The 26,941-nt window shown below is 56.9% G+C and overlaps 1 protein-coding gene across 1 annotated transcript in view; it reads right to left on the reverse strand.

Annotated features, from left to right (window-relative positions):
• LOC140467904 (CD209 antigen-like protein C) overlaps positions 1 to 26,691 on the reverse strand; it is a 79,453-nt gene extending 52,762 nt beyond the window's left edge. Inside the window, exons 1-2 of the mRNA XM_072563980.1 lie at positions 26,576 to 26,691; positions 25,754 to 25,873 (exon numbers count right to left, since the gene is read on the reverse strand). Coding sequence (XP_072420081.1) covers positions 25,754 to 25,873; positions 26,576 to 26,663 — 208 coding nt within the window. The 5' untranslated portion in view covers positions 26,664 to 26,691. The remainder of the gene's footprint in view (positions 1 to 25,753; positions 25,874 to 26,575) is intronic.
• Between the last annotated feature and the right edge of the window lie 250 nt (positions 26,692 to 26,941).

A 26,941-nucleotide genomic window follows, 5' to 3' on the forward strand; every position in this document is an offset into this window, starting at 1 on the left:
GGGCTCACTCTCCTCCCCCCACACTGGGCTCACTCTCCTCCCCCCACACTGAGCTCACTCTCCTTCCCCCACACTGGGCTCACTCTCCTCTCCCCACACTGAGCTCACTCTCCTCCCCCCACACTGGGCTCACTCTCCTCCCTCACACTGGGCTCACTCTCCTCCCCTCACACTGGGCTCACTCTCCTCCCCCCACACTGGGCTCATTCTCCTCCCCCCACACTGAGCTCACTCTCCTCCCTCACACTGGGCTCACTCTCCTCCCCCCACACTGGGCTCACTCTCCTCCCCTCACACTGGGCTCACTCTCCTCCCCCCACACTGGGCTCACTCTCCTCCCCCCATACTGGGCTCATTCTCCTCCCCCCACACTGGGCTCACTCTCCTCCCCTCACACTGGGCTCATTCTCTTCCCTCAAGTGCTCACTCTCGCCTATATCCTCCTCTCCATGCCCCACAATACTGGGCTCACTCTCACTCATGTCCCCTACACTGGGCTCACTCTCTCCTTCCCCCATGCTGGGCTTGCTCTCCTCCGTTCACGCTGGGCTCCCTCTCCTCTGCTCACATTGGGCTGGCTCTCCTTCACCAACACTGAGCTCACTCTCCTCGCCCTCATCTTCCCCCCCAACACCGGGCTCACCACCCCCAACACTGGGCACATCTACCCCCAACACTGGGCACATTCTTCTCCCCCTCACTTTGCTCACTCACCTCCCCCACATCGGACTCGCTCAAACACTAACACTGGCCTCACTTTCCTCCCTCACCCGAGGCTCACTCTAACCCCAACACTGGGCTCCTTCTCCTCCCCACATTGGGCTCACTCTCCTCCGCCACATCAGGCTCACTCTAACCCCAACACTGGGCTCCTTCTCCTCCCCCACATTGGGCTCACTCTCCTCCGCCACATCCGGCTCAATCTAACCCTAACACTGGGCTCCCTCTCTTCCCCCACATTGGGCTCACTCTAACCCCTACACTGGGCTCATTCTAACCCCAATACTGGACTCACTCTCCTCCCCCACATCGAGCTCACTCTAACCCCAATACTGGGGTCACTGTCCTCGCCAACTTAGGGCTCACTCTAACCCCAACATGGGGCTCACTCTCCTCCCCCACATTGGGCTCACACAAACCCCAAAACTGGGCTCACTCTCCTCTCCCACCCGAGGATCACTTTCCTCCCCCACCCAAGGCATACTCTCCTCCCCCACATCGGGTTCACTCTAACCCCAACACTGGGCTCACTCACTTCCCTCACCCAAGGCGTACTCTCCTCCCACACATCAGGCTCACTCTAACCCCAACACTGGGCTCACTCTCCTCCCCCACATCGGGTTCACTCTAACCCCAACACTGGGCTCACTCACTTCCCTCACCCAAGGCGTACTCTCCTCCCACACATCAGGCTCACTCTAACCCCAACACTGGGCACACTCTCCTCCCACACATCAGGCTCACTCTAACCCCAACACTGGGCTCACTCTCTTCCCTCACATTGGGCTCACTCAAACCCCAACACTGGGCTCACTGTCCTCCCTCACCCGGGGCTCACTCTCCTCCCCCACATCGGGCTCACTCTAACCTCAACACTGGGCTCACTCTCTTCCCTCACATCGGGCTCACTCAAACCCCAACACTGGGCTCACTGTCCTCCCTCATCCGGGGTCACTCTCCTCCCCCACATCGGGCTCACTCTAATACCAATACTAGGGTCACTGTCTTCGACAACACTGGGCTCACTCTAACCCGAACAAAGGGCTCAATCTCTTCCCTCACCAAAGGCTCACTCTCCTCCCCCACATTGGGCTCACTCTAACCACAACACTGGGCTCACTCTCCTCCCTCACCCGATGCTCACTCTCCTCCCCAACACTGGGCTCACTCTAACCCCAACACTGGGCTCACTCTAACCCCAACACTGGGCTCACTCTCTTCCCTCACTCTAGGCTCACTCTCCTCCCCAACATTGGGCTCACTCTAACCCCAAGACTGGGCTCACTCTCCTCCCTCACCCGAAGCTCACTCTCCTCCCCCACATCGGGCTCACTCAAATCCCAACACAGGGCTCACTCTCCTCCCTCACACGAGGCTCACTCTCCTCCCTCACCTGAGGCTCACTCTCCTCCCTCACACGAGGCTCACTCTCCTCCCTCACCTGAGGCTCACACTCCTCGCCCACATCGGGCTCACTCTCATTCCTCACCCTAGGCTCACTCTCTTCCCCTACCCCAAGCTCACTCTACGTCCCTCACGTCGGGTTCACTCTGATCCCAACACTGGGTTCACTCTCCTCTCTCACCCGAGGCTTATTCTCCTTCCCCACATCGGGCTCACTCTAACCCCAACACTGGACTCACTTTTCCTCCCTCACCCGGGGCTCACTCTCCTCCCCCACATCAGGGTCACTCTCACCCCAACACTGGGCTCACACTCCTCCCTCACCCAAGACGTACTCTCCTTCCCCACATCGGGGTCACTCTCACCCCAACACTGGGCTCACTCTCCTCCCTCACCCAAGGCGTACTCTCCTTCCTCACCTCAGGATCACTCTAACTCCAACATTGGGCTCACACTCCTCCCTTACCCAAGGCGTACTCTCCTTCCCCACATCGGGGTCACTCACACCCCAACATGGGCTCACTCTCCTCCCTCACCCGAGGCGTACTCTTCTCCCCCACATCTGGCTCACTCGAACCCCAACACTGGACTCACTCTCCTCCCTCACCCGAGGCTCACTCTCCTACCCAACATCGGGCTCACTCTAAGCCCAATACTGAGCTCACTCTCCTCCCTCACTTGGGGCTAACTCTCCTCCCCCACATTGGGCTCACTCTAACCCCAACACTGAGCTCATTCTCTTCCCTCACTCGAGGCTCACTCTCCTCCCCCACATCAGGCTCACCCTAACCCCAACACTGGGCTCACTCTCCTCCCTCACCCAAAGCTCACTCTCCTCCCCCACATCGGGCTCACTCTCACCCCAACACTGGGCACACTCTCCTCCCACACCCGAGGCGTACTCTCCTCCCCAACATCTGGCTCACTCTAACCCCAACACTGGGCTCACTCTCCTCCCTTACCCGAGGCTCACTCTCCTTCCCCACACCGAGCTCACTCTAACCCCAACACTGGGCTCACCCTCCTTCCCCACCCAAGGCGTACTCTCTTCCCCCACATTGGGCTCACTCTAACCCCAACACTGGGCTCACTCGCCTCCCTCACCCGAGGCTCACTCTCTTCCCCAACATCGGGCTCACTCTCACCCCAACGCTGGGCTCACTCATCTCCCTCACCCGAGGCGTACTCTCCTCCCCAACATCGGGCTGACTCTATCCCCAACACAGGGCTCACTCTCCTCCCCCACATTGGGTTCACTCTAACCCCAATACTGGGGTCACTCTCCTCCCTCATCCCAGGCTCACTCTCCTCCCCCACATCAGGCTCACTCTAACCCCAACACTGGGCTCACCCTCCTCCCCCACATCAGGCTCACTCTAACCCCAACACTGGGTTCACCCTCCTCCCCAACATCGGGCTCACTCTAACCCCAACACTGGGTTCACCCTCCTCCCCAACATCGGGCTCACTCTAACCCCAATACTGGGCTTACTGTCCTCCCTCACCCGAGGCTCACTCTCCTCCCCAACATTGGGCTCACTCTAACCCCAACACTGGACTCACTCTCCTCCCTCACCTGAGGCTCACTCTGCTCCCCCACATCGTGCTCACTCTAACCCCAAACTGGGCTCAATCTCCTCCCTCACCCGAGGCTCACTCTCCTCCCCCAAACCAGGCTCACTCTAACCTCAAAACTGGGCTCACTCTCACCCCAACACTGGGCTCACTCTCCGCCCCCACCCGAGGCGTACTCTCCTCCCCCACAACGGGATCACTCTAATCCCAGCACTGGGCTCACTCACCTCCCTCACCCAAGTCTCACTCACCTCCCTCACCCGAGGCTCACTCTCCTCCCCCACATCGGGCTCACTGTAATCCCAATACTGGGCTCACTCTCCTCCCTTATCCGGGGCTCACTCCCCTTCCCCACATCTGGCTCACTCTAACACAACACTGGACTCACTCTCCTTCCTCACCCGAGTCTCACTCTGCTCCCCGACATCAGACACACACTAACCCCAACACTGGACTCACCTTCCACACCCAAGGCGTACTCTCTTCCTCCTCTTCGGGCTCACTCTAACCCTAACACTGGGCTCACTCGCCTCCCTCACCCGAGGCTCAATCTCCTTCCTCACATCGAGCTCACTCTAACCCCAACACTCTCCTCCCTCACAGTGGGTTCTCTATCCTCCCCTCACAGTGGGCTCCCCCTCCTCCCCTCACAGTGGGTTCACTCTCCTCCCTCACAGTGGGCTCACGCTCCTCCCTCACAGTGGGCTCCCCCTCCTCCCTTCACAGTGGGCTCGCTCTCCTTCCCTCACAGTGGGCTCACCCTCCTCCTCCCTCACAGTGGGCTCGTTCTCCTCCCTCACACTTAGTTCACTCTCCTCTCCTCACAGTGGGCTCACCCTCCTCCCTCACAGTGGGCTCGCTCTCCTCCCCTCACAGTGGGCTCACCCTCCTCCCTCACAGTGGGCTCACTCTCCTCCCTCACACTGGGCTCACTCTCCTCCCCTCACAGTGGGCTCACTCTCCTCCCTCACAGTGGGCTCACTCTCCTCCCCTCACAGTGGGCTCACCCTCCTCCCCTCACAGTGGGCTCACCCTCCTCCCACACAGTGGGCTCACTCTCCTCCCCTCACAGTGGGCTCACCCTCCTCCCACACAGTGGGCTCACTCTCCTCCCCTCACAGTGGGCTCACCCTCCTCCCACACAGTGGGCTCACTCTCCTCCCCTCACAGTGGGCTCACCCTCCTCCCACACAGTGGGCTCACTCTCCTCCCCTCACAGTGGGCTCACCCTCCTCCCACACAGTGGGCTCGCTCTCCTCCCTCACAGTGGGCTCGCTCTCCTCCCCTCACAGTGGGCTCACTCTCCTCCCCTCACAGTGGGCTCGCTCTCCTCCCTCACAGTGGGCTCGCTCTCCTCCCCTCACAGTGGGCTCACTCTCCTCCCCTCACAGTGGGCTCACTCTCCTCCCCTCACAGTGGGCTCACTCTCCTCCCTCACAGTGGGCTCGCTCTCCTCCCCTCACAGTGGGCTCACTCTCCTCCCCTCACAGTGGGCTCACTCTTCTCCCCTCACAGTGGGCTCACTCTCCTCCCCTCACAGTGAGTTCACTCTCCTCCCCTCACAGTGGGCTCACTCTCCTCCCTCACACTGGGCTCACTCTCCTCCCTCACAGTGGGTTCACTCTCCTCCCCTCACAGTGGGCTCACCCTCCTCCCACACAGTGGGCTCGCTCTCCTCCCCTCACAGTGGGCTCACTCTCCTCCCCTCACAGTGGGCTCACTCTCCTCCCTCACAGTGGGCTCACTCTCCTCCCCTCACAGTGGGCTCACTCTCCTCCCCTCACAGTGGGCTCACTCTCCACCCTCACAGTGGGCTCACTCTCCTCCCTCACAGTGGGCTCGCTCCCCTCCCTCACAGTGGGCTCGCTCTCCTCTCCTCGCACTGGGTCCTCTCTCCTCCCTCACAGTGGGCTCACTCTCCTCCCTCACAATGGGTTCACTCTCCTCCCTCACAGAGGGCTCACTCTCCTCTCCTCACAGTGGGTTCACTCTCCTCCTCACAGTGGGCTGACCCTCCTCCCTCACAGTGGGTTCACTCTCCTCCCTCACACTGGGCTCACTCTCCTCCCTCACACTGGGCTCACTCTCCTCCCTCACAATGGGTTCACTCTCCTCTCCTCACAGTGGGTTCACTCTCCTCCTCACAGTGGGTTCACTCTCCTCCCTTACAGTGGGCTCACTCTCCTCCCTCATAGTGAGCCCGCTCTCCTCCCCTCACAGTGCGCTCGCTCTCCTCCCTCACAGTGGGCTCGCTCTCCTCCCTCACAGTGGGCTCACTCTCCTCCCCTCATAGTGGGCTCATTCTCCTCCCTCACAGTGGGCTCGCACTCCTCTCCTCACATTGGGCTCACCCTCCTCCCTCACAGTGGGCTCGCTCTCCTCCCTCACAGTGGGCTCGCACTCCTCTCCTCACATTGGGCTCACCCTCCTCCCTCACAGTGGGCTCGCTCTCCTGCCTCACAGTGGGCTCACTCTCCTCCCTCACAGTGGGCTCACCCTCCTCCCTCACAGTGGGCTCATTCTCCTCCCACACAGTGGGCTCACTCTCCTCCATCACAGTTGGCTCACTTTTCTCCCCTCACAGTGGGTTCTCTATCCTCCCCTCACAGTGGGCTCCCCCTCCTCCCCTCACAGTGGGTTCACTCTCCTCCCTCACAGTGGGCTCACGCTCCTCCCTCACAGTGGGCTCGCTCTCCTACCCTCACAGTGGGCTCACTCTCCTCCCTCACAGTGGGCTCACTCTCCTCCCTCACAGTGGGCTCACGCTCCTCCCTCACAGTGGGCTCGCTCTCCTCCCTCACAGTGGGCTCGCACTCCTCTCCTCACATTGGGCTCACCCTCCTCCCTCACAGTGGGCTCGCTCTCCTGCCTCACAGTGGGCTCACTCTCCTCCCTTACAGTGGGCTCACTCTCCTCCCTCATAGTGAGCCCGCTCTCCTCCCCTCACAGTGCGCTCGCTCTCCTCCCTCACAGTGGGCTCGCTCTCCTCCCTCACAGTGGGCTCACTCTCCTCCCCTCATAGTGGGCTCATTCTCCTCCCTCACAGTGGGCTCGCACTCCTCTCCTCACATTGGGCTCACCCTCCTCCCTCACAGTGGGCTCGCTCTCCTCCCTCACAGTGGGCTCGCACTCCTCTCCTCACATTGGGCTCACCCTCCTCCCTCACAGTGGGCTCGCTCTCCTGCCTCACAGTGGGCTCACTCTCCTCCCTCACAGTGGGCTCACCCTCCTCCCTCACAGTGGGCTCATTCTCCTCCCACACAGTGGGCTCACTCTCCTCCATCACAGTTGGCTCACTTTTCTCCCCTCACAGTGGGTTCTCTATCCTCCCCTCACAGTGGGTTCACTCTCCTCCCTCACAGTGGGCTCACGCTCCTCCCTCACAGTGGGCTCGCTCTCCTACCCTCACAGTGGGCTCACTCTCCTCCCTCACAGTGGGCTCACTCTCCTCCCTCACAGTGGGCTCACGCTCCTCCCTCACAGTGGGCTCGCTCTCCTACCCTCACAGTGGGCTCACTCTCCTCCCCTCACAGTGGGCTCCCCCTCCTCCCTTCACAGTGGGCTCACTCTCCTCCCTCACAATGGGTTCTCTCTCCTCCCTCACAGTGAGTTCACTGTCCTCCCCTCACAGTGGGCTCACTCTCCTCCCTCACAGTGGGCTCACTCTCCTCCCTCGCAGTGGGTTCGCTCTCCTCCCGCGCAGTGGGTTCACTCTCCTCCCTCACAGTGAGCGTGCTCTCCTCCCCTCACAGTGGGCTCACTCTCCTCTCCTCACATTGTGCTCACTCTCCTCCATCACAGTGGGTATCACTCTCCTCGCCTCACAGTGGGCCCACTCTCCTCTCCTCACAGTGGGTTCACTCTCCTCACATCACAGTTGGTTCACTCTCCTTCCTCACACTGGGCTCACTCTCCTTCCTCACAGTGGGCTCGCCCTTCTCCTTCACTGTGGGTTCACCTTCCTCCCTCACAGTGGGTTCACTGTCCTCCCTCACACTGGGCTCACTCTCCTCCCCTCACAGAGGGCTCGCTGTTCTCCCTCACAGTGGGGTCACCCTCCTCCTCCCTCACAGTGGGTTTGCTCTCCTCCCCTCACAGTGGGCTCGCTCTCCTCCCTCACAGTGGGCTCACCCTCCTCCCACACAGTGGGCTCACCCTCCTCTCCTCACAGTGGGCTCGCTCTCCTCCCCTCAAAGTGGGCTCATGCTCCTCCCACACAGTGGGCTCACCCTCCTCCCTCACACTGGGCTCACTCTCCTCCCTCACAGTGGGCTCACCCTCCTCCCTCACAGTGGGCTCGCTCTCCTCCCCTCAAAGTGGGCTTATTCTCCTCCCTTACAGTGGGCTCACTTTCCTCCCTCACAGTGGGCTCACTCTCCTCTCCTCACAGTGGGCTCGTTCCCCTCCCCTCAAAGTGGGCTCATTCTCCTCCCTTACAGTGGGCTCACTTTCCTCCCTCACAGTGGGCTCACTCTCCTCTCCTCACAGTGGGCTCGCTCTCCTCCCCTCAAAGTGGGCTTATTCTCCTCCCTTACAGTGGGCTCACTTTCCTCCCTCACAGTGGGCTCACTCTCCTCTCCTCACAGTGGGCTCGTTCCCCTCCCCTCAAAGTGGGCTCATTCTCCTCCCTTACAGTGGGCTCACTTTCCTCTCCTCACAGTGGGCTCGCTCTCCTCCCCTCACAGTGGGCTCACTCTCCTCCCTCACAGTGGGCTCTCTCTCCTCTCCTCACAGTGGGCTCACTCTCCTCCCTCACAGTTGGCTCACTCTCCTCCCACACAGTGGGCCCACTCTCTTCCCCTCACAGTGGGCTCGCTCCCCTCCCTCACAGTGGGCTCACTCTCCTCCCTCACAGTTGGTTCACTGTCCTCCCTCACAGTGGGCTCACGCTCCTCCCTCACAGTGGGCTCGCTCTCCTCCCCTCACAGTGGGCTCGCTCTCCTCCCTCACAGTGGGCTCGCTCTCCTCCCCTCACAGTGGGCTCGCTCCCCTCCCTCACAGTGGGCTCACTCTCCACCCCTCACAGTGGGCTCGTTCTCCTCCCTCACAGTTGGTTCACTCTCCTCTCCTCACAGTGGGCTCACTCTCCTCCCCTCACAGTGGGCTCACTCTCCTCCCCTCACAGTGGGCTCACTCTCCTCTCCTCACAGTGGGCTCACTCTCCTCCCCTCACAGTGGGCTCACTCTCCTCCCTCACAGTGGGCTCGTTCTCCTCCCTCACAGTTGGTTCACTCTCCTCTCCTCACAGAGGGCTCACTCTCCTCCCTCACAGTGGGCTGACTCTCCTCCCCTCACAGTGGGCTCTCTCTCCTCCCTCACAGTGGGTTCTCTATCCTCCCCCTACAGTGGGCCCGCTCTCCACTCTCACAGTGGGCTCGCTCTCCTCTCCTCACAGTGGGCTCACTCTCCTCCCACACAGTGGGCTCACTCTCCTCCCCTCACACTGGGCCCACTCTCCTCTCCTCACAGTGGGCTCACTCTCCTCCCCTCACAGTGGGCTCACTCTCCTCCCCTCACAGTGGGCTCGTTCTACTCCCTCACAGTGGGCTCGTTCTCCTCCCTCACAATGGGCTCACCCTCCTCCCTCACAGTGGGCTCGTTCTCCTCCCTCACAGTTGGTTCACTCTCCTCTCCTCACAGAGGGCTCACTCTCCTCCCCTCACAGTGGGCTCACCCTCCTCCCTCACAGTGGGCTCACTCTCCTCCCTCACAGAGGGCTCACTCTCCTCTCCTCACAGTGGGCTCGCTCCCCTCCCTCACAGTGGGCTGACTCTCCTCCCCTCACAGTGGGCTCACCCTCCTCCCACACAGTGGGCTCACTCTCCTCCACTCACAGTGGGCTCGCTCTCCTCCTCTCACAGTGGGCTCACTCTCCTCCCTCACAGTGGGCTCACCCTCCTCCCTCACAGTGGGCTCACTCTCCTCCCTCACAATGGGTTCACACTCCTCTCCTCACAGTGGGATCACTCTCCTCCCCTCACAGTTGGCTCACTCTCCTCCCCTCACAGTGGGCTCGCTCTCCTCCCCTCACAGTGGGCTCGCTCTCCTCTCCTCACAGTGGGCTCACTCTCCTCCCCTCACAGTGGGCTCACTCTCCTCCCCTCACAGTGGGCTCACTCTCCTCTCCTCACTGTGGGCTCACTCTAGTCTCCTCACACTGGGTCCACTCTCCTCCCCTCGCAGTGGGCTCACCCTACTCCCTCACAGTGGGCTCGCTCCCCTCCCTCACAGTGGGCTCACCCTCCTCCCTCACAGTGGGCTCACCCTCCTCCCTCACAGTGGGCTCACTCTCCTCCCCTCACAGTGGGCTCGCTCTCCTCCCTCACAGTGGGCTCACTCTCCTCCACTCACAGTGGGCTCACTCTCCTCCCTCACAGTGGGCCCACTCTCTTCCCCTCACAGTGTGCTCACTCTCCTCCCCTCACAATGGGTTCACTCTCCTCTCCTCACAGTGGGATCACTCTCCTCCCCTCACAGTGGGCTCACTCTCCTCCCTCTCAGTTGGTTCACTCTCCTCCCCTCACAGTTGGCTCACTCTCCTCCCTCACAGTTGGTTCACTCTCTTCCCCTCATAGTGCGTTCACTCTCCTCCCTCACAGTGGGCTCACTCTCCTCCCTTACACTGGGTCCACTCTCCTCCCTCACAGTGGGCTCACTCTTCTCCCCTCATAGTGCGTTCACTCTCCTCCCTCACAGTGGGCTCACTCTCCTCCCTTACACTGGGTCCACTCTCCTCCCTCACAGTGGGCTCACTCTTCTCCCCTCACAGTGGGTTCACTCTCCTCCCCTCACAATGGGTTCACTCTCCTCCCCTCACAGTGGGTCCACTCTCCTCCCTCACAGTGGGTTCACTCTTCTCCCCTCACTGTGGGCTCACTCTCCTCCCTCACAGTGGGCTCACTCTCCTCCCTCACAATGGGTTCACTCTGCTCCCCTCACAGTGGGCTCGCACTCCTCTCCTCACAGTGGGCTCACTCTCCTTCCCTCACAGTTTGTTCACTCTCCTCCCCTCACACTGGGCTCGCTCTCCTCTCCTCACTGTGGGCTCACTCTCCTCCCTCACAGTGGGCTCGCTCTCCTCCCCTCACAGTGGGCTCACCCTCCTCCCTCACAGTGGGCTCACTCTCCTCTCCTCACAGTGGGTTCACTCTCCTCCCTCACAGTGGGCTCACTCTCCTTCCTCACAGTGGGCTCACTCTCCTCCCCTCACAGTGGGCTCACTCTCCTCCCCTCACAGTGGGCTCGCTCTCCTTCCTCACACTGGGCTCACTCTCCACGCTAACAGTTGGTTCACTGTCCTCCCTCACAGTGGGCTCACTCTCCTCCCCTCACAGTTTGTTCACTCTCCTCCCCTCACAGTGGGTTCACTCACCTCCCCTCACAGTGGGCTCACTCTTCTCCCCTCACAGTGGGCTCACTCTCCTCCCCTCACAGTGGGTTCGCTCTCCTCCCTCACAGTGGGCTCACTCTCCTCCCTCACAGTGGGCTCACTCTCCTCCCCTCACAGTGGGCTCACTCTCCTCCCCTCACAGTGGGCTCACCCTCCTCCCCTCACAGTGGGCTCACTCTCCTCCCCTCACAGTGGGCTCGCTCTCCTTCCTCACACTGGGCCTACTCTCCTCCCCTCACAGTGGGCTCATTCTCCTCCCTCACACTGGGCCCACTCTCTTCCCCTCACAGTGCGCTCTCTCTCCTCCCTCACAGTGGGTTCTCTATCCTCCCCCTACAGTGGGCCCGCTCTCCACCCTCACAGTGGGCTCGCTCTCCTCCCTCACAATGGGCTCACCCTCCTTCCCTCACACTGGTCTCGCTCTCCTCTCCTCACTGTGGGCTCACTCTCCATCCTCACAGTGGGCTCACTCTCCTCCCCTCACAGTGGGCTCACCCTCCTCCCTCACAGTGGGCTCGCTCTCCTCCCTCACAGTGGGCTCACTCTCTTCCCCTCACAGTGGGCTCACTCTCTTCCCCTCACAGTGGGCTCGTTCTCCTCCTCTCACACTGGGCTCACTCTCCTCTCCTCACAATGGGTTCACTCACCTCTCCTCACAGTGGGATCACTCTCCTCCCTCACAGTGGGCTCGCTCTCCTCTCCTCACTGTGGGCTCACTCTCCTCCCTCACACTCGGCTCACTCTCTTCACCTCACAGTGGGCTCGCTCCCCTCCCTCACAGTGGGCTCACTCTAGTCTCCTCACACTGGGTCCACTCTCCTCCCTCACAGTGGGCTCACTCTTCTCCCCTCACAGTGCGTTCTCTATCCTCCCCCCACACTGGGCTCACTCTCCTCCCTCACAATGGGTTCTCTCTCCTCCCTCACAGTGAGTTCACTGTCCTCCCCTCACAGTGGGCTCACTCTCCTCCCTCACAGTGGGCTCACTCTCCTCCCTCGCAGTGGGTTCGCTCTCCTCCCGCGCAGTGGGTTCACTCTCCTCCCTCACAGTGAGCGTGCTCTCCTCCCCTCACAGTGGGCTCACTCTCCTCTCCTCACATTGTGCTCACTCTCCTCCATCACAGTGGGTATCACTCTCCTCGCCTCACAGTGGGCCCACTCTCCTCTCCTCACAGTGGGTTCACTCTCCTCACATCACAGTTGGTTCACTCTCCTTCCTCACAGTGGGCTCACTCTCCTTCCTCACAGTGGGCTCGCCCTTCTCCTTCACTGTGGGTTCACCTTCCTCCCTCACAGTGGGTTCACTGTCCTCCCTCACACTGGGCTCACTCTCCTCCCCTCACAGAGGGCTCGCTGTTCTCCCTCACAGTGGGGTCACCCTCCTCCTCCCTCACAGTGGGTTTGCTCTCCTCCCCTCACAGTGGGCTCGCTCTCCTCCCCTCAAAGTGGGCTCATGCTCCTCCCACACAGTGGGCTCACTCTCCTCTCCTCACAGTTGGCTCACCCTCCTCCTCCCTCACAGTGGGCTCACCCTCCTCCCTCACACTGGGCTCACTCTCCTCCCTCACAGTGGGCTCACCCTCCTCCCACACAGTGGGCTCACTCTCCTCTCCTCACAGTGGGCTCACTCTCCTCTCCTCACAGTGGGCTCGCTCTCCTCCCCTCAAAGTGGGCTTATTCTCCTCCCTTACAGTGGGCTCACTTTCCTCCCTCACAGTGGGCTCACTCTCCTCTCCTCACAGTGGGCTCGTTCCCCTCCCCTCAAAGTGGGCTCATTCTCCTCCCTTACAGTGGGCTCACTTTCCTCCCTCACAGTGGGCTCACTCTCCTCCCTCGCAATGGGTTCACTCTCCGCTCCTCACAGTGGGCTCGCTCTCCTCCCCTCACAGTGGGCTCACTCTCCTCCCTCACAGTGGGCTCACTCTCCTCTCCTCACAGTGGGCTCGCTCTCCTCCCTCACAGTTGGCTCATTCTCCTCCCTTACAGTGGGCCCACTCTCTTCCCCTCACAGTGGGCTCACTCTCCTCCCACACAGTGGGCCCACTCTCTTCCCCTCACAGTGGGCTCGCTCCCCTCCCTCACAGTGGGCTCACTCTCCTCCCTCACAGTTGGTTCACTGTCCTCCCTCACAGTGGGCTCACGCTCCTCCCTCACAGTGGGCTCACTCTCCTCCCTCACAGTGGGCTCACTCTCCTCCCCTCACAGTGGGCTCACTCTCCTCCCTCACAGTGGGCTCACTCTTCTCCCCTCACAGTTGGTTCACTCTCCTCTCCTCACAGTGGGCTCACTCTCCTCCCCTCACAGTGGGCTCACTCTCCTCCCCTCACAGTGGGCTCACTCTCCTCCCCTCACAGTGGGCTCACTCTCCTCTCCTCACAGTGGGCTCACTCTCCTCCCCTCACAGTGGGCTCACTCTCCTCCCTCACAGTCGGTTCACTCTCCTCTCCTCACAGAGGGCTCACTCTCCTCCCTCACAGTGGGCTGACTCTCCTCCCCTCACAGTGGGCTCTCTCTCCTCCCTCACAGTGGGTTCTCTATCCTCCCCCTACAGTGGGCCCGCTCTCCACTCTCACAGTGGGCTCGCTCTCCTCCCTCACAGTGGGCTCACTCTCCTCCCTCACACTGGGCCCACTCTCCTCTCCTCACAGTGGGCTCGCTCTCCTCTCCTCACAGTGGGCTCACTCTCCTCCCCTCACAGTGGGCTCACTCTCCTCCCCTCACAGTGGGCTCGTTCTACTCCCTCACAGTTGGTTCACTCTCCTCCCTCACAGTGGGTTCGCTCCCCTCCCTCACAGTGGGCTCACTCTCCTCTCCTCAAACTGGGTCCGCTCTCCTCCCTCACAGTGGGTTCTCTATCCTCCCCCCACACTGGGCCCGCTCTCCACTCTCACAGTGGGCTCGTTCTCCTCCCTCACAGTGGGCTCACCCTCCTCCCTCACAGTGGGCTCACTCTCCTCCCTCACAGTGGGCTCACTCTCCTCCCCTCACAGTGGGCTCGTTCTCCTCCCTCACAGTTGGTTCACTCTCCTCTCCTCACAGAGGGCTCACTCTCCTCCCCTCACAGTGGGCTGACTCTCCTCCCCTCACAGTGGGCTCTCTCTCCTCCCTCACAGTGGGTTCTCTATCCTCCCCCTACAGTGGGCCCGCTCTCCACCCTCACAGTGGGCTCGCTCTCCTCCCTCACAGTGGGTTCACTCTCCACCCTCACAGTGGGCTCGCACTCCTTCCCTCACACTGGGCTCGCTCTCCTCTCCTCACTGTGGGCTCACTCTCCTCCCTCACACTGGGCTCGCTCTCCTCCCCTCACAGTGGGCTCGCTCTCCTCCCTCACAGTGGGCTCACCCTCCTCCCACACAGTGGGCTCACTCTCCTCCACTCACAGTGGGCTCGCTCTCCTCCTCTCACAGTGGGCTCACTCTCCTCCCTCACAGTGGGCTCACCCTCCTCCCTCACAGTGGGCTCACTCTCCTCCCTCACAATGGGTTCACACTCCTCTCCTCACAGTGGGATCACTCTCCTCCCCTCACAGTTGGCTCACTCTCCTCCCCTCACAGTGGGCTCGCTCTCCTCCCCTCACAGTGGGCTCGCTCTCCTCTCCTCACAGTGGGCTCACTCTCCTCCCCTCACAGTGGGCTCACTCTCCTCCCCTCACAGTGGGCTCACTCTCCTCTCCTCACTGTGGGCTCACTCTAGTCTCCTCACACTGGGTCCACTCTCCTCCCCTCACAGTGGGCTCACCCTACTCCCTCACAGTGGGCTCGCTCCCCTCCCTCACAGTGGGCTCACCCTCCTCCCTCACAGTGGGCTCACCCTCCTCCCTCACAGTGGGCTCACTCTCCTCCCCTCACAGTGGGCTCGCTCTCCTCCCTCACAGTGGGCTCACTCTCCTCCACTCACAGTGGGCTCACTCTCCTCCCTCACAGTGGGCCCACTCTCTTCCCCTCACAGTGTGCTCACTCTCCTCCCCTCACAATGGGTTCACTCTCCTCTCCTCACAGTGGGATCACTCTCCTCCCCTCACAGTGGGCTCACTCTCCTCCACTCACAGTGGGCTCACTCTCCTCCCTCACAGTGGGCCCACTCTCTTCCCCTCACAGTGTGCTCACTCTCCTCCCCTCACAATGGGTTCACTCTCCTCTCCTCACAGTGGGATCACTCTCCTCCCCTCTCAGTGGGCTCACTCTCCTCTCCTCACAGTGGGATCACTCTCCTCCCCTCACAGTGGGCTCACTCTCCTCCCTCTCAGTTGGTTCACTCTCCTCCCCTCACAGTTGGCTCACTCTCCTCCCTCACAGTTGGTTCACTCTCTTCCCCTCATAGTGCGTTCACTCTCCTCCCTCACAGTGGGCTCACTCTCCTCCCTTACACTGGGTCCACTCTCCTCCCTCACAGTGGGCTCACTCTTCTCCCCTCATAGTGCGTTCACTCTCCTCCCTCACAGTGGGCTCACTCTCCTCCCTTACACTGGGTCCACTCTCCTCCCTCACAGTGGGCTCACTCTTCTCCCCTCACAGTGGGCTCACTCTCCTCCCCTCACAATGGGTTCACTCTCCTCCCCTCACAATGGGTTCACTCTCCTCCCCTCACAGTGGGTTCACTCTGCTCCCCTCACAGTGGGTTCACTCTTCTCCCCTCACAGTGGGCTCACTCTCCTCCCTCACAATGGGTTCACTCTGCTCCCCTCACAGTGGGCTCGCACTCCTCTCCTCACTGTGGGCTCACTCTCCTCCCTCACAGTGGGCTCACCCTCCTCCCTCACAGTGGGTTCGCTGTCCTCCCCTCACAGTGGGTTCACTCTCCTCCCTCACAGTGGGCTCACTCTCCTCCCCTCACAGTGGGCTCGCTCTCCTTCCTCACACTGGGCTCACTCTCCTCCCTCACAGTGGGCTCACTCTCCTCCCCTCACACTGGGCTCACTCTCCACGCTAACAGTTGGTTCACTCTCCTCCCTCACAGTTGGTTCACTCTCCTCCCACACAGTGGGCTCACTCTTCTCCCCTCACAGTGGGTTCACTCACCTCCCCTCACAGTGGGTTTCACTCTCCTCCCTCACAGTGGGCTCGCACTCCTCTCCTCACAGTGGGCTCACTCTCCTTCCCTCACAGTTTGTTCACTCTCCTCCCCTCACAGTGGGTTCACTCTTCTCCCCTCACAGTGGGCTCACTCTCCTCCCTCACAATGGGTTTCACTCTCCTCCCTCACAGTGGGCTCGCACTCCTCTCCTCACAGTGGGCTCACTCTCCTCCCCTCACAGTGGGCTCACTCTCCTCCCTCACTGTGGGCTCGCTCTCCTCCCCTCACAGTTGGCTCACTCTCCTCCCTCACAGTGGGCTCACTCTCCTCCCCTCACAGTGGGCTCATTCTCCTCCCTCACACTGGGCCCACTCTCTTCCCCTCACAGTGCGCTCTCTCTCCTCCCTCACAGTGGGTTCTCTATCCTCCCCCTACAGTGGGCCCGCTCTCCACCCTCACAGTGGGCTCGCTCTCCTCCCTCACAATGGGCTCACCCTCCTTCCCTCACACTGGTCTCGCTCTCCTCTCCTCACTGTGGGCTCACTCTCCATCCTCACAGTGGGCTCGCTCTCCTCCCTCACAGTGGGCTCACTCTCTTCCCCTCACACTGGGCTCACTCTCCTCTCCTCACAGTGGGCCCACTCTCTTCCCCTCACAGTTGGTTCACTCTCTTCCCCTCACAGTGGGTTCGCTCTCCTCCCTCACATTGGGCTCGCTCTCCTCTCCTCACAGTGCGCTCACTCTCCTCCCTCACAGTTGGTTCACTCTCCTCCCTCACAGTGGGCTCATTCTCCTCCCTCACACTCGGCTCACTCTCCTCCCTCACAGTGGGCTCACTCTAGTCTCCTCACACTGGGTCCACTCTCCTCCCTCACAGTGGGCTCACTCTTCTCCCCTCACAGTGCGTTCTCTATCCTCCCCCCACAGTGGGCTCACCCTCCTCCCTCACAGTGGGCTCGCTCTCCTCCCCTCACAGTGGGTTCACTCTCCTCCCTCACAGTCGGTTCACTCTCCTCCCTCACAGTCGGTTCACTCTCCTCCCTCACAGTGGGTTCACTCTCCTCCCTCACAGTGGGTTCACTCTCCTCCCTCACAGTGGGCTCACTCTCCTCCCTCACAGTGGGCTCACTCTCCTCCCCTCACAGTTGGCTCACTCTCCTCCCTCACAGTGGGTTCACTCTCCTCCCCTCACAGTGGGTTTCACTCTCCTCCCTCACAGTGGGTTCACTCTGCTCCCTCACAGTGGGCTCGCACTCCTCTCCTCACAGTGGGCTCACTCTCCTCTCCTCACAGTTTGTTCACTCTCCTCCCTCACAGTGGGCTCGCTCTCCTCCCCTCACAGTGGGCTCACTCTCCTCCCTCACAGTGGGCTCGCTCTCCTTCCTCACACTGGGCCTACTCTCCTCCCCTCACAGTGGGCTCATTCTCCTCCCTCACACTGGGCCCACTCTCTTCCCCTCACAGTGCGCTCTCTCTCCTCCCTCACAGTGGGCTGACTCTCCTCCCCTCACAGTGGGCTCTCTCTCCTCCCTCACAGTGGGTTCTCTATCCTCCCCCTACAGTGGGCCCGCTCTCCACCCTCACAGTGGGCTCACCCTCCTTCCCTCACACTGGTCTCGCTCTCCTCTCCTCACTGTGGGCTCACTCTCCATCTTCACAGTGGGTTCACTCTCCTCCTCTCACAGTGGGCTCACTCTCCTCCCTCACAGTGGGTTCACTCTCCTCCCTCACAGTGGGCTCACTCTCCTCCCCTCACAGTGGGCTCACCCTCCTCCCTCACAGTGGGCTCACTCTCTTCCCCTCACAGTGGGCTCGCTCTCCTCCTCTCACAATGGGTTCACTCACCTTTCCTCACAGTGGGATCACTCTCCTCCCTCACAGTTGGCTCACTCTCCTCCCTTACAGTGGGCCCACTCTCTTCCCCTCACAGTGGGCTCACTCTCCTCCCCTCACAGTTGGCTCACTCTCCTCCCTCACAGTTGGTTCACTCTCTTCCCCTCACATTGGGCTCACTCTCCTCTCCTCACACTGGGCTCACTCTTCTCCCCTCACAGTGGGTTCACTCTCCTCCCTCACAGTGGGCTCGCTCTCCTCTCCTCACTGTGGGCTCGCTCTCCTCCCCTCACAGTGGGCTCACTCTCCACGCTAACAGTTGGTTCACTGTCCTCCCTTCACAGTGGGCTCACTCTCCTCCCTCACAGTTGGTTCACTCTCCTCCCTCACAGTGGGCTCATTCTCCTCCCTCACAGTGGACTCCCTCTCCTCCCCTCCTCAACACTACACTCACTGCCCCTCCCCACGTGGGTTCACTCTCCCCCCTCCAATATTGAGCTTGTTCACCTCCCCCACACTGATCTCACTCTACTTCCCCACAGTAGGCTGGCACTGCTTCCCACACAGCCCTCATTGTCCTCCCTCACACTGGGCTCACTCTCCTCCTCAACACTGTACTTGCTCCTCTCCCATCATGCTCTGCTCACTCTCCTTCCCCACACTCGGCTTACTCTCCTTCTCCCACACTGGGTTCAATCCTGTCCCTTACTCTGCCCACACAACACCACCCCCTTCACACACACTGTCTCACTGTTCCTCTCCCTCGCAATGGGCTCATTCTTCCCCTTCAATGCTGAGCTCACGTCCCCCCCCCCCCCCCCACCAAAGCTGGGCTCACTGTCCCTCCTCATGTGGGTTCACTCTACCCCTCCCACCCCCTCTCCTACACTGAGCTCATTCTCCTCCCCACACCGGGCTCATCTTCCCCTTCCCCCACACTGGACTCACTTTACTCCTGCACACCAGCTCACTGGGCCCACTCTGCCACCCCTCCCTCAACACTGGGCTCACTCTCCTCCCCCACACTGGGCTCACTCTCCTCCCCCACACTGGGCTCACTCTCCTCCCCTACACTGGGCTCACTCTCCTCCCCCACACTGGGCCCACTCTGCCACCCCTCCCTCAACACTGGGCTCACTCTCCTCCCCCACACTGGGCCCACTCTGCCACCCCTCCCTCAACACTGGGCTCACTCTCCTCCCCTACACTGGGCTCACTCTCCTCCCCCACACTGGGCTCACTCTCCTCCCCCACACTGGGCTCACTCTCCTCCCCCCACACTGGGCTCACTCTCCTCCCCCACACTGGGCTCACTCTCCTCCCCCCACACTGGGCTCACTCTCCTCCCCCCACACTGGGCTCACTCTCCTCTCCCCACACTGGGCTCACTCTCCTCCCCCCACACTGGGCTCACTCTCCTCCCCCCACACTGGGCTCACTCTCCTCCCCCCACACTGGGCTCACTCTCCTCCTTCCACACTGGGCTCACTCTCCTCCCCCCACACTGGGCTCACTCTCCTCCCCCCACACTGGGCTCACTCTCCTCTCCCCACACTGGGCTCACTCTCCTCTCCCCACACTGGGCTCACTCTCCTCCCCCCACACTGGGCTCACTCTCCTCCCCCAACACTGGGCTCACTCTCCTCCCCCACACTGGGCTCACTCTCCTCCCCCACACTGGGCTCACTCTCCTCCCCCACACTGGGCCCACTCTGCCATCCCTCCCTCAACACTGGGCTCACTCTCCTCCCCCACACTGGGCTCACTCTCCTCCCCCCACACTGGGCTCACTCTCCTCTCCCCACACTGGGCTCACTCTCCTCCCCTCACACTGGGCTGACTCTCCTCCCTCACACTGGGCTGACTCTCCTCCCTCAACACTGGGCTCACTCTCCTCCCTCAACACTGGGCTGACTCTCCTCCCTCACACTGGGCTGACTCTCCTCCCCCCACACTGGGCTCACTCTCCTCCCCCCACACTGGGCTCACTCTCCTCCCCCCACACTGGGCTCACTCTCCTCCCCCCACACTGGGCTCACTCTCCTCCCCCCACACTGGGCTCACTCTCCTCCCCCACACTGGGCTCACTCTGCCGCCCCTCCCCTCACGCTGAGCTCACTGTCCTCTTTCCACACGGGGCTGTCTCTCCTCCCCTGCACTGGGTGCAACCTGCCACCCCCAATGCCCTCCCCCCACCACCACCACGCTGAGCTCACTCCCACCCCACACTCCACCTCCACTGGGCTCACTCTCCTACCCTCACACCAGGCTCATTCTCCTCCCCCCATGAGTGTTTCTGCTGTTGCTGGGAGGAGTCGAGTCTCTTGTTGTGGCTGCAGCTGGACATACTTGGGAAGCCAGGTCTGCTCTAGCTCACCCGAAGGTGCCGTGCAAGGCTTTTAAAGAGGAAAAATTGGGGAAAGAAAAGTTGCATAAGTGAAAAAACAAAAAAAACAGAAAGCAGACAGAGTGCATTAGCCCTGAACCAGGAACTTGCTGCTACTCCTCCACCATCTTGACAGATTTGCTGTGGGCTCACAAACTGTAGACATACAACACTGCTAAGCTCTTGTAACACCTTCCTTACAACCTGCTTGACAGTTCTAAATAAATTAACCATCCAGAAAAATGTCCATAGTACAAGAGGAGAAGATTGTGGGTGTCATAAAACACAAAAAGGTGGACAATACCCTGGAACCCGGTCAACTGTACCCTAGAACTCAGTGGTAAACTTGGGAAGTGATTGCGGGGCCCCTTGTTGAGATACTTGTATCACCAAAAGCTGAAGGTGAAGTGCTGGAAGCCTGGAGGTTGGCTAATGGCTCGCCACTATTTAAGATATGTGGTAAGGTTAAGCAGGAAACTATAGACCGGTGAACCTGACATCAGTGGTGGTCAAGTTGTTGGAGGGGATTGTGAGGGACAGAATTTCCATGTATTTGGAAAGGCAAGCCCTTGTACCACAGGGCAAGAGTTATAGCTGGGGTAAAGGCAATTCTGATGCGACTAGGCAAGATTTAGGATGCATAGGATGGGGAAGGAAATTGCAGGAAATGGGCACAATTGAAATTTGGAGCTTGTTCAAGGAGCAGCTGCTTTGTGTCCTTGATAAATATGTACCTGTCAGGCAGGGAGGAAGCAATCAAATGAGGGAGCTGTGGTTTACTGAAGAAGTTGAAGCTTTTGTCAAGAGAAAAAAGGAGGTTTACGTGAGGAGGAGATGTGAAGGCTCAGTTAGGGCGCTTGAGATTTATAAGTTAGCCAGGAAGGACCTAAAGAGAGAGCGAAGAAGAGTTAGGAAAGGACAGGAGAAATATTTGGCAGGTTGGATCAAGGAGAACCCTAAAGCATTTCATAGGTATGTTGCGAAAAAAAGAACAACGAGAGTACGATTAGGACCAGTCAAGGACAGTAGTGTGTAGTTGTGCATGGAGTCCGAGGCGATAGGAGAGGTGCTAAATAAATATTTTTCGTCCGTATTCACACTGGAAAAAGACATTGTTGTTGAGGAGAATGCTGAGATAAAGACTATTAGATTAGACAGGTTTGAGGTTCATAAGGAGGTTGTCTTAGCAATTCTGGAGAGTGTGAAAATAGATAAGTCCCCTGGGCTTGATGGGATTTATCCTCTGATTCACTGGGAAGCTAGGAAGGAGATTGTAGAGCCTTTGGCTTTAACCTTTATGTCATCATTGCCTACAGGAATAGTGCCAGAAGACTGGAGGACAGCAAATGTTGTCCCCTTGTTCAAGAAGAGGAGTACTTCAGTTGTGGGTAAAGTGTTGGAAAGGGTGATAAGAGATAGGATTTATAATCATCCAGAAAGGAATAATTTGACTCGGGATAGTCAACACGGTTTTGTGAAGGGTAGGTCGTGCCTCACAAACTTTATTGAGTTCTTTGAGAAGGTGATCAAACAGATGGATGAGGGTAACAGGGTTGATGTGGTGTACACTGATTTCAGTTATGCGCTTGATAAGGTTCCCCACGGTAGGCTGTTGGAGGAATGGGATTGTTGGTGATTTAGTGGTTTGAATCAGAAATTGGCTATGTGGTTGATCGGAAATATTCATCCTGGCATTCGGTTACTAGTGCTGTACCGCAAGGATTTGTTTTGGGGTCATTGCTGTTCATCATTTTTATAAATGACCTGGATGAGGGCTTAGAAGGATGGGCTAGTAAATTTGTGGATAAGACTAAGATAGATGGCGTTGTGGACGGTGTAGAAGGATGAGGAACATAGATAAGCTGCAGAGCTTGGCTGAGAGTTGGCAAATGGAGTTTAATGCGGAAAAGTGTGAGGTGATTCACTTTGGAAGGAGTAGCAGGAATACAGAGTACTGGGTTAATGGTAAAATTCTTTGCAGTGTAGATGAGCAGAGAAATCTCCAGGCCCATGTACACAGATCTCTAAAAGTTGCCACACAGGTTGATAGGGTTGTTCATTAGGCATACAGTGTGTTAGCTTTTATTGGTAGAGGGACTGAGTTTCAGAGCCATGAGGTCATGAGGCTGTTTTCTTTAGAGAGAAGAAGTTGAAAGGTGACTTAATAGAGACAAATAAGATTATCAGAGGATTGCATAGGGTGGACAGCGAGATCCTTTTTCTTCAGATGATGATGGCTAGCACGAGGGAGCATAACTTTAAATTGTGGGGTGATAACTACGGAACAGATGTCAGAGGTAATTTCTTTACTTAGTAACTAGTAGGAGCGTACTAACCTGTCAACTTTAAAAGCATTTAAATGGCCATCGGATAAACATATGGATGATAATGGAATAGTGTAGGTTAGATAGGCTTCAGATTGGCTTCACAGGGTGGAGCAACATCAATGGCCAAAGGTTCTGTTTTGTGCTGTAATGTTCAATTACTTATGTTCTACGATTAGGGATAGCAAACATGGCCTTGTGCATGGGAAATCGAGTCTCACTAACTTGATTCAGTTTTTTGAAGAAGTCACAAAGAGGATTAAAAGCAAATTACTGCGGATGCTGGAATCTGAAACCAAAAGAGAAAATGCTGGAAAATCTCAGCAGGTCTGGCAGCATCTGTAAGGAGAGAAAAGAGCTGACGTTTCGAGTCTAACTGACCCTTTGTCAAAGAGGATTGATGTGACCTATGTGGACTTCAAGGACAGGCCCCCCTGGTGCTCACCTTCCACCCTACCAACCTTCACATAAACGAAATCATCCGCCGACATTTCCACCACCTCCAAACGGACCCCACCACTATGGGTATATTTCCCTTCCCACCCCTTTCCACCTTCCACAAAGACCATTCCCTCCGTGACTACCTGGTCAGGTCCACGCCCCCCCAACAACCCACCCTCCCTTCCTGGCACCTTCCCCTGCCACCACAGGAATTGTAAAACCTGTGCCCACACCTCCTGCCTCACCTCCATCCAAGGCCCCAAAGGAGCCTTCCACATCCATCAAAGTTTCACCTGCACATCCACCAATGTCATTTATTGTATCCGTTGCTCCCGATGCGGTCTCCTCTACATTGGGGAGACTGGGCACCTCCGAGCAGAGCACTTTAGGGAACATCTCTGGGACACCCGCACCAATCAACCACATCGCCCTGTGGCCCAACATTTCAATTCCCCCTCCCACTCAGCTAAGGACATGGAGGTCCTGGGCCTCCTTCACCGCCGCTCCCTCACCACCCGACGCCTGGAGGAAGAACGCCTCATCTTCCGCTCTGGAACACTTCAACCCCAGGGCATCAATGTGGATTTCACCAGTTTCCTCATTTCCCCTTCCCCCACCTTACCCCAGCTCCAGCCTTCCAGCTCAGCACCATCCCCATGACCTGTCCTACCTGCCTATCTTCCTTTCCACCTATCCACTCCACCCTCCTCTCTAACCTATCACCTCCATTACCACTCCCATTCACCCATTGTACTGTTTGCTACCTTCCCCCACTCTCCTCTCTGACCTATCACCTCCATCCCCACCCCCATTTACCTATCGTACCCTATGCTACTTTCTCCCCATCCCCATCCCTCTCTCATTTATCTCTCCACTCTGCAGGCACCCTGCCTGTATTCCTAATGAAGGGCTTTTGCCCAAAACGTCAATGTTTCCTGCTCCTCGGATGCTGCCTGACCTGCTGTGCTTTTCCAGCACCACTCTAATCTAGACTCTGGTTTCCAGCATCTGCAGTTCTTGTTTTTACCTATGTGGACTTCAGTTAAGCATTTGACAATGTTCCGCATGGTTGACTGCTTAACAAGAGCACATTCTCCCAGTGGTAAAAACAATAACTACAGATGCTGGAAGCCAGACTCTGGATTAGTGGTGCTGGAAGAGCACAGCAGTTCAGGCAGCATCCAAGGAGCTTCTAAATGGACGTTTCGGGCGAAAGCCCTTCATAGTGTCTGTGTGGGTTTCCTTCGGGTGCTCCGGTTTCCTCCCACAGTCCAAAGATGTGCAGGTTAGGTGAATTGGCTATGCTAAATTGCCCGTTGTGTTAGGTTAAGGGGTAAATGTAGGGGAATGGGTCTGGGTGGGTTGCTCTTTGGAGGGTCGGTGTGGACTTGTTGGGCCGAAGGGCCTGTTTCCACACTGTAAGTAATCTAATCTAATCTAATCTAAAATTACATCACATGGAATACAGGGAGACCTAGCCATTTGGATATAGAACTGGCTCGAATAGGAGACAATGGACTTACTAAAACATACAGACAGGTGGCAGAGGCAATTTAATATGGAGAAGTGTGAGGTAAGAAGTGAGAAAGAGAAAAATCAGGAAATATGAGCCTATTAAATGTACAGCTGATGTGGGAAAGTTACACAGGGTGACACAGCACAGGAACTGTACATTCATGGTTTGTGACCATGTCATTTGTCTTCCCTCCATTGACCCTGTGGATTTAAACATTATCCAGCTCACTCAGAGACAGTTTCTCACAGGAAGTCACATTCAGTTCAGCAGGAAGAAATAATGAACAAACTAAAACCCAAAATAGGAACCAAAAATTATCAAACTCCACAAAATTAGCAAAACCTTTTACATCTGGCAAATCCCTTCCTGAGGTAGAAAGATTATCACAGAATCATAAAATCAGAGTGCAGGAGGCCATTCAGCCTATCTTGTCTGCATCAGCTTTGCAAATGAGTTTATCCACATTTAGTTGTTGCAGAATCAAAATCTGGCCTGTATCTACTATTAAAACATTTCATCAACAAAGTCTCTAAAATCCTCAATCATTATTTCTATATTGATTAAACCCAAAATCAGTGTAGTCATAGCAATCCATTGAATGAACAGTATTCATATGATCTACACTGGAATATCAACTTAATAATACAACAATTTCACATAAACCGGTTGAATGACAAAGTCTTCCTCTTCCTTCACCGATGACACATCATTGCTACAGTCCATGTTGCTTCAGAAAATTAACAGTTGAGCTGCTCACATTGTTGTGGTCCTCTGAGACGATGTGCTCTGGGTTTGGATTCTGTGAGGACTGTGTGAATGACTGCTGTGCCCTACAGGGGACATGCTCACCCATGAGGAGACAAGGCAGCAACTGGGCTACTGACTGAATTGTGGCATAGATGATGGCACGGCATTGGTGGGGAGGGGGGGGGGGGCTAGTGGTTGGTGGATGGCGGGGGGGTGCAGTGCTTTGAATGGAGTCCAAATCCCAGGTTTCGTTTCACCATTATCATCCAGGCTCATTTCACTGCTGCATTATTAAAAAGTTTAATTAATGCACAACTGAAAATTACATTTGTCAATTGTCATTGGAGTATTCACATAACACTAACGCTACCCCTACAACACAGTTCAAAATGACACAACACTTACACAGTATCACTGCAGCAGTTAGCATCCCCATGGACAGCAGGATGGAGAGACCCAGGAGAATGCAGATGACCAAAGGTGACCATTTTCCTTGGACAGGCTCTGTTGATTGTACACCATGTTCTGTAAAGTGTAAGTTAAAGTCATCACTGAAAAGATTGTGAACTTGTGAGCAACACCGCAAGTGTTTTTTTCATTTAGTGTTAGAGAACATGTAGAATGTTTTAAACATTAGACCTGATTGGCATGCACTTGTTCAGCTCACAAACATTCATTAACAGCAGCTTAAAAATCTCAACCCAGAAAATAATTGAAATGACAAAATGTATGGGCTATTACAAAGAACAGATATAAAATACCTGTACTATTATGAAAACTATTGTGTAATCTACATCATAAAAGAAATAAAGACAATTTTTAAATCACAAACCTCCCTCCTTGTCAATTCTGCAATGTTTCACTGACCCCTCTTCAACATCTTTACTTCAAAGTCTTCCTCATAGATTTCACTGTGAATCTATAACACCATCAGTTAAAAGGGTGGTCTCACAATTTTTTTTTCACCGATTGATTTATTTCATTGTATGTTCACAACACAAACAAGTCAAAAAGATAGTCACAGAAGACTGTCTGACCCTATTACGTTATTTCACTGTCCAGCTCTAAAATCCATCAATTCTGAAGTAGTTTCTTGACAACATTTTGTCTCTAACAATCAAAAATGACACTTACATTGTCGTTCATTGATCTGAAAGTTAATTACTTCTCGTTCATTAACAAAGACTCAATAACTTGTACAATCATGACCAGACCACTGATGTTTACCTGATTTTAGGTTTTGCTGTTTCATGTCTGGTTCCGGTTGATCATGACACAAGTTTTCCAGATTGGTATAAATGTTGTCTAGCTCCATGTTCTCACTCAGGAGATCTTCCTGTCTTTACAGGCACCTAGAGAAAAACGACATTTTATTCTCGCAGTTTCTCTTCCGGAATTTCTGTTTCTTATCAGCTGAAAAGGTAAGGACGTATGAAAAAGACATTAAGATAATTTCATACTTCTGCTTTTTGACGATGGCATGCATTTGTATCCACTTCCTTTAACACAACTAAATTTGTTTCTGCTCTTAACGAATAAGAGTGGCAGGTGGGCGGCACAGTGGCACAGTGGTTAGCACTGCTGCCTCACAGC

This window comes from Chiloscyllium punctatum, chromosome 46, assembly GCF_047496795.1.
Source record: "Chiloscyllium punctatum isolate Juve2018m chromosome 46, sChiPun1.3, whole genome shotgun sequence".
Classification (NCBI taxonomy): domain Eukaryota; kingdom Metazoa; phylum Chordata; class Chondrichthyes; order Orectolobiformes; family Hemiscylliidae; genus Chiloscyllium; species Chiloscyllium punctatum.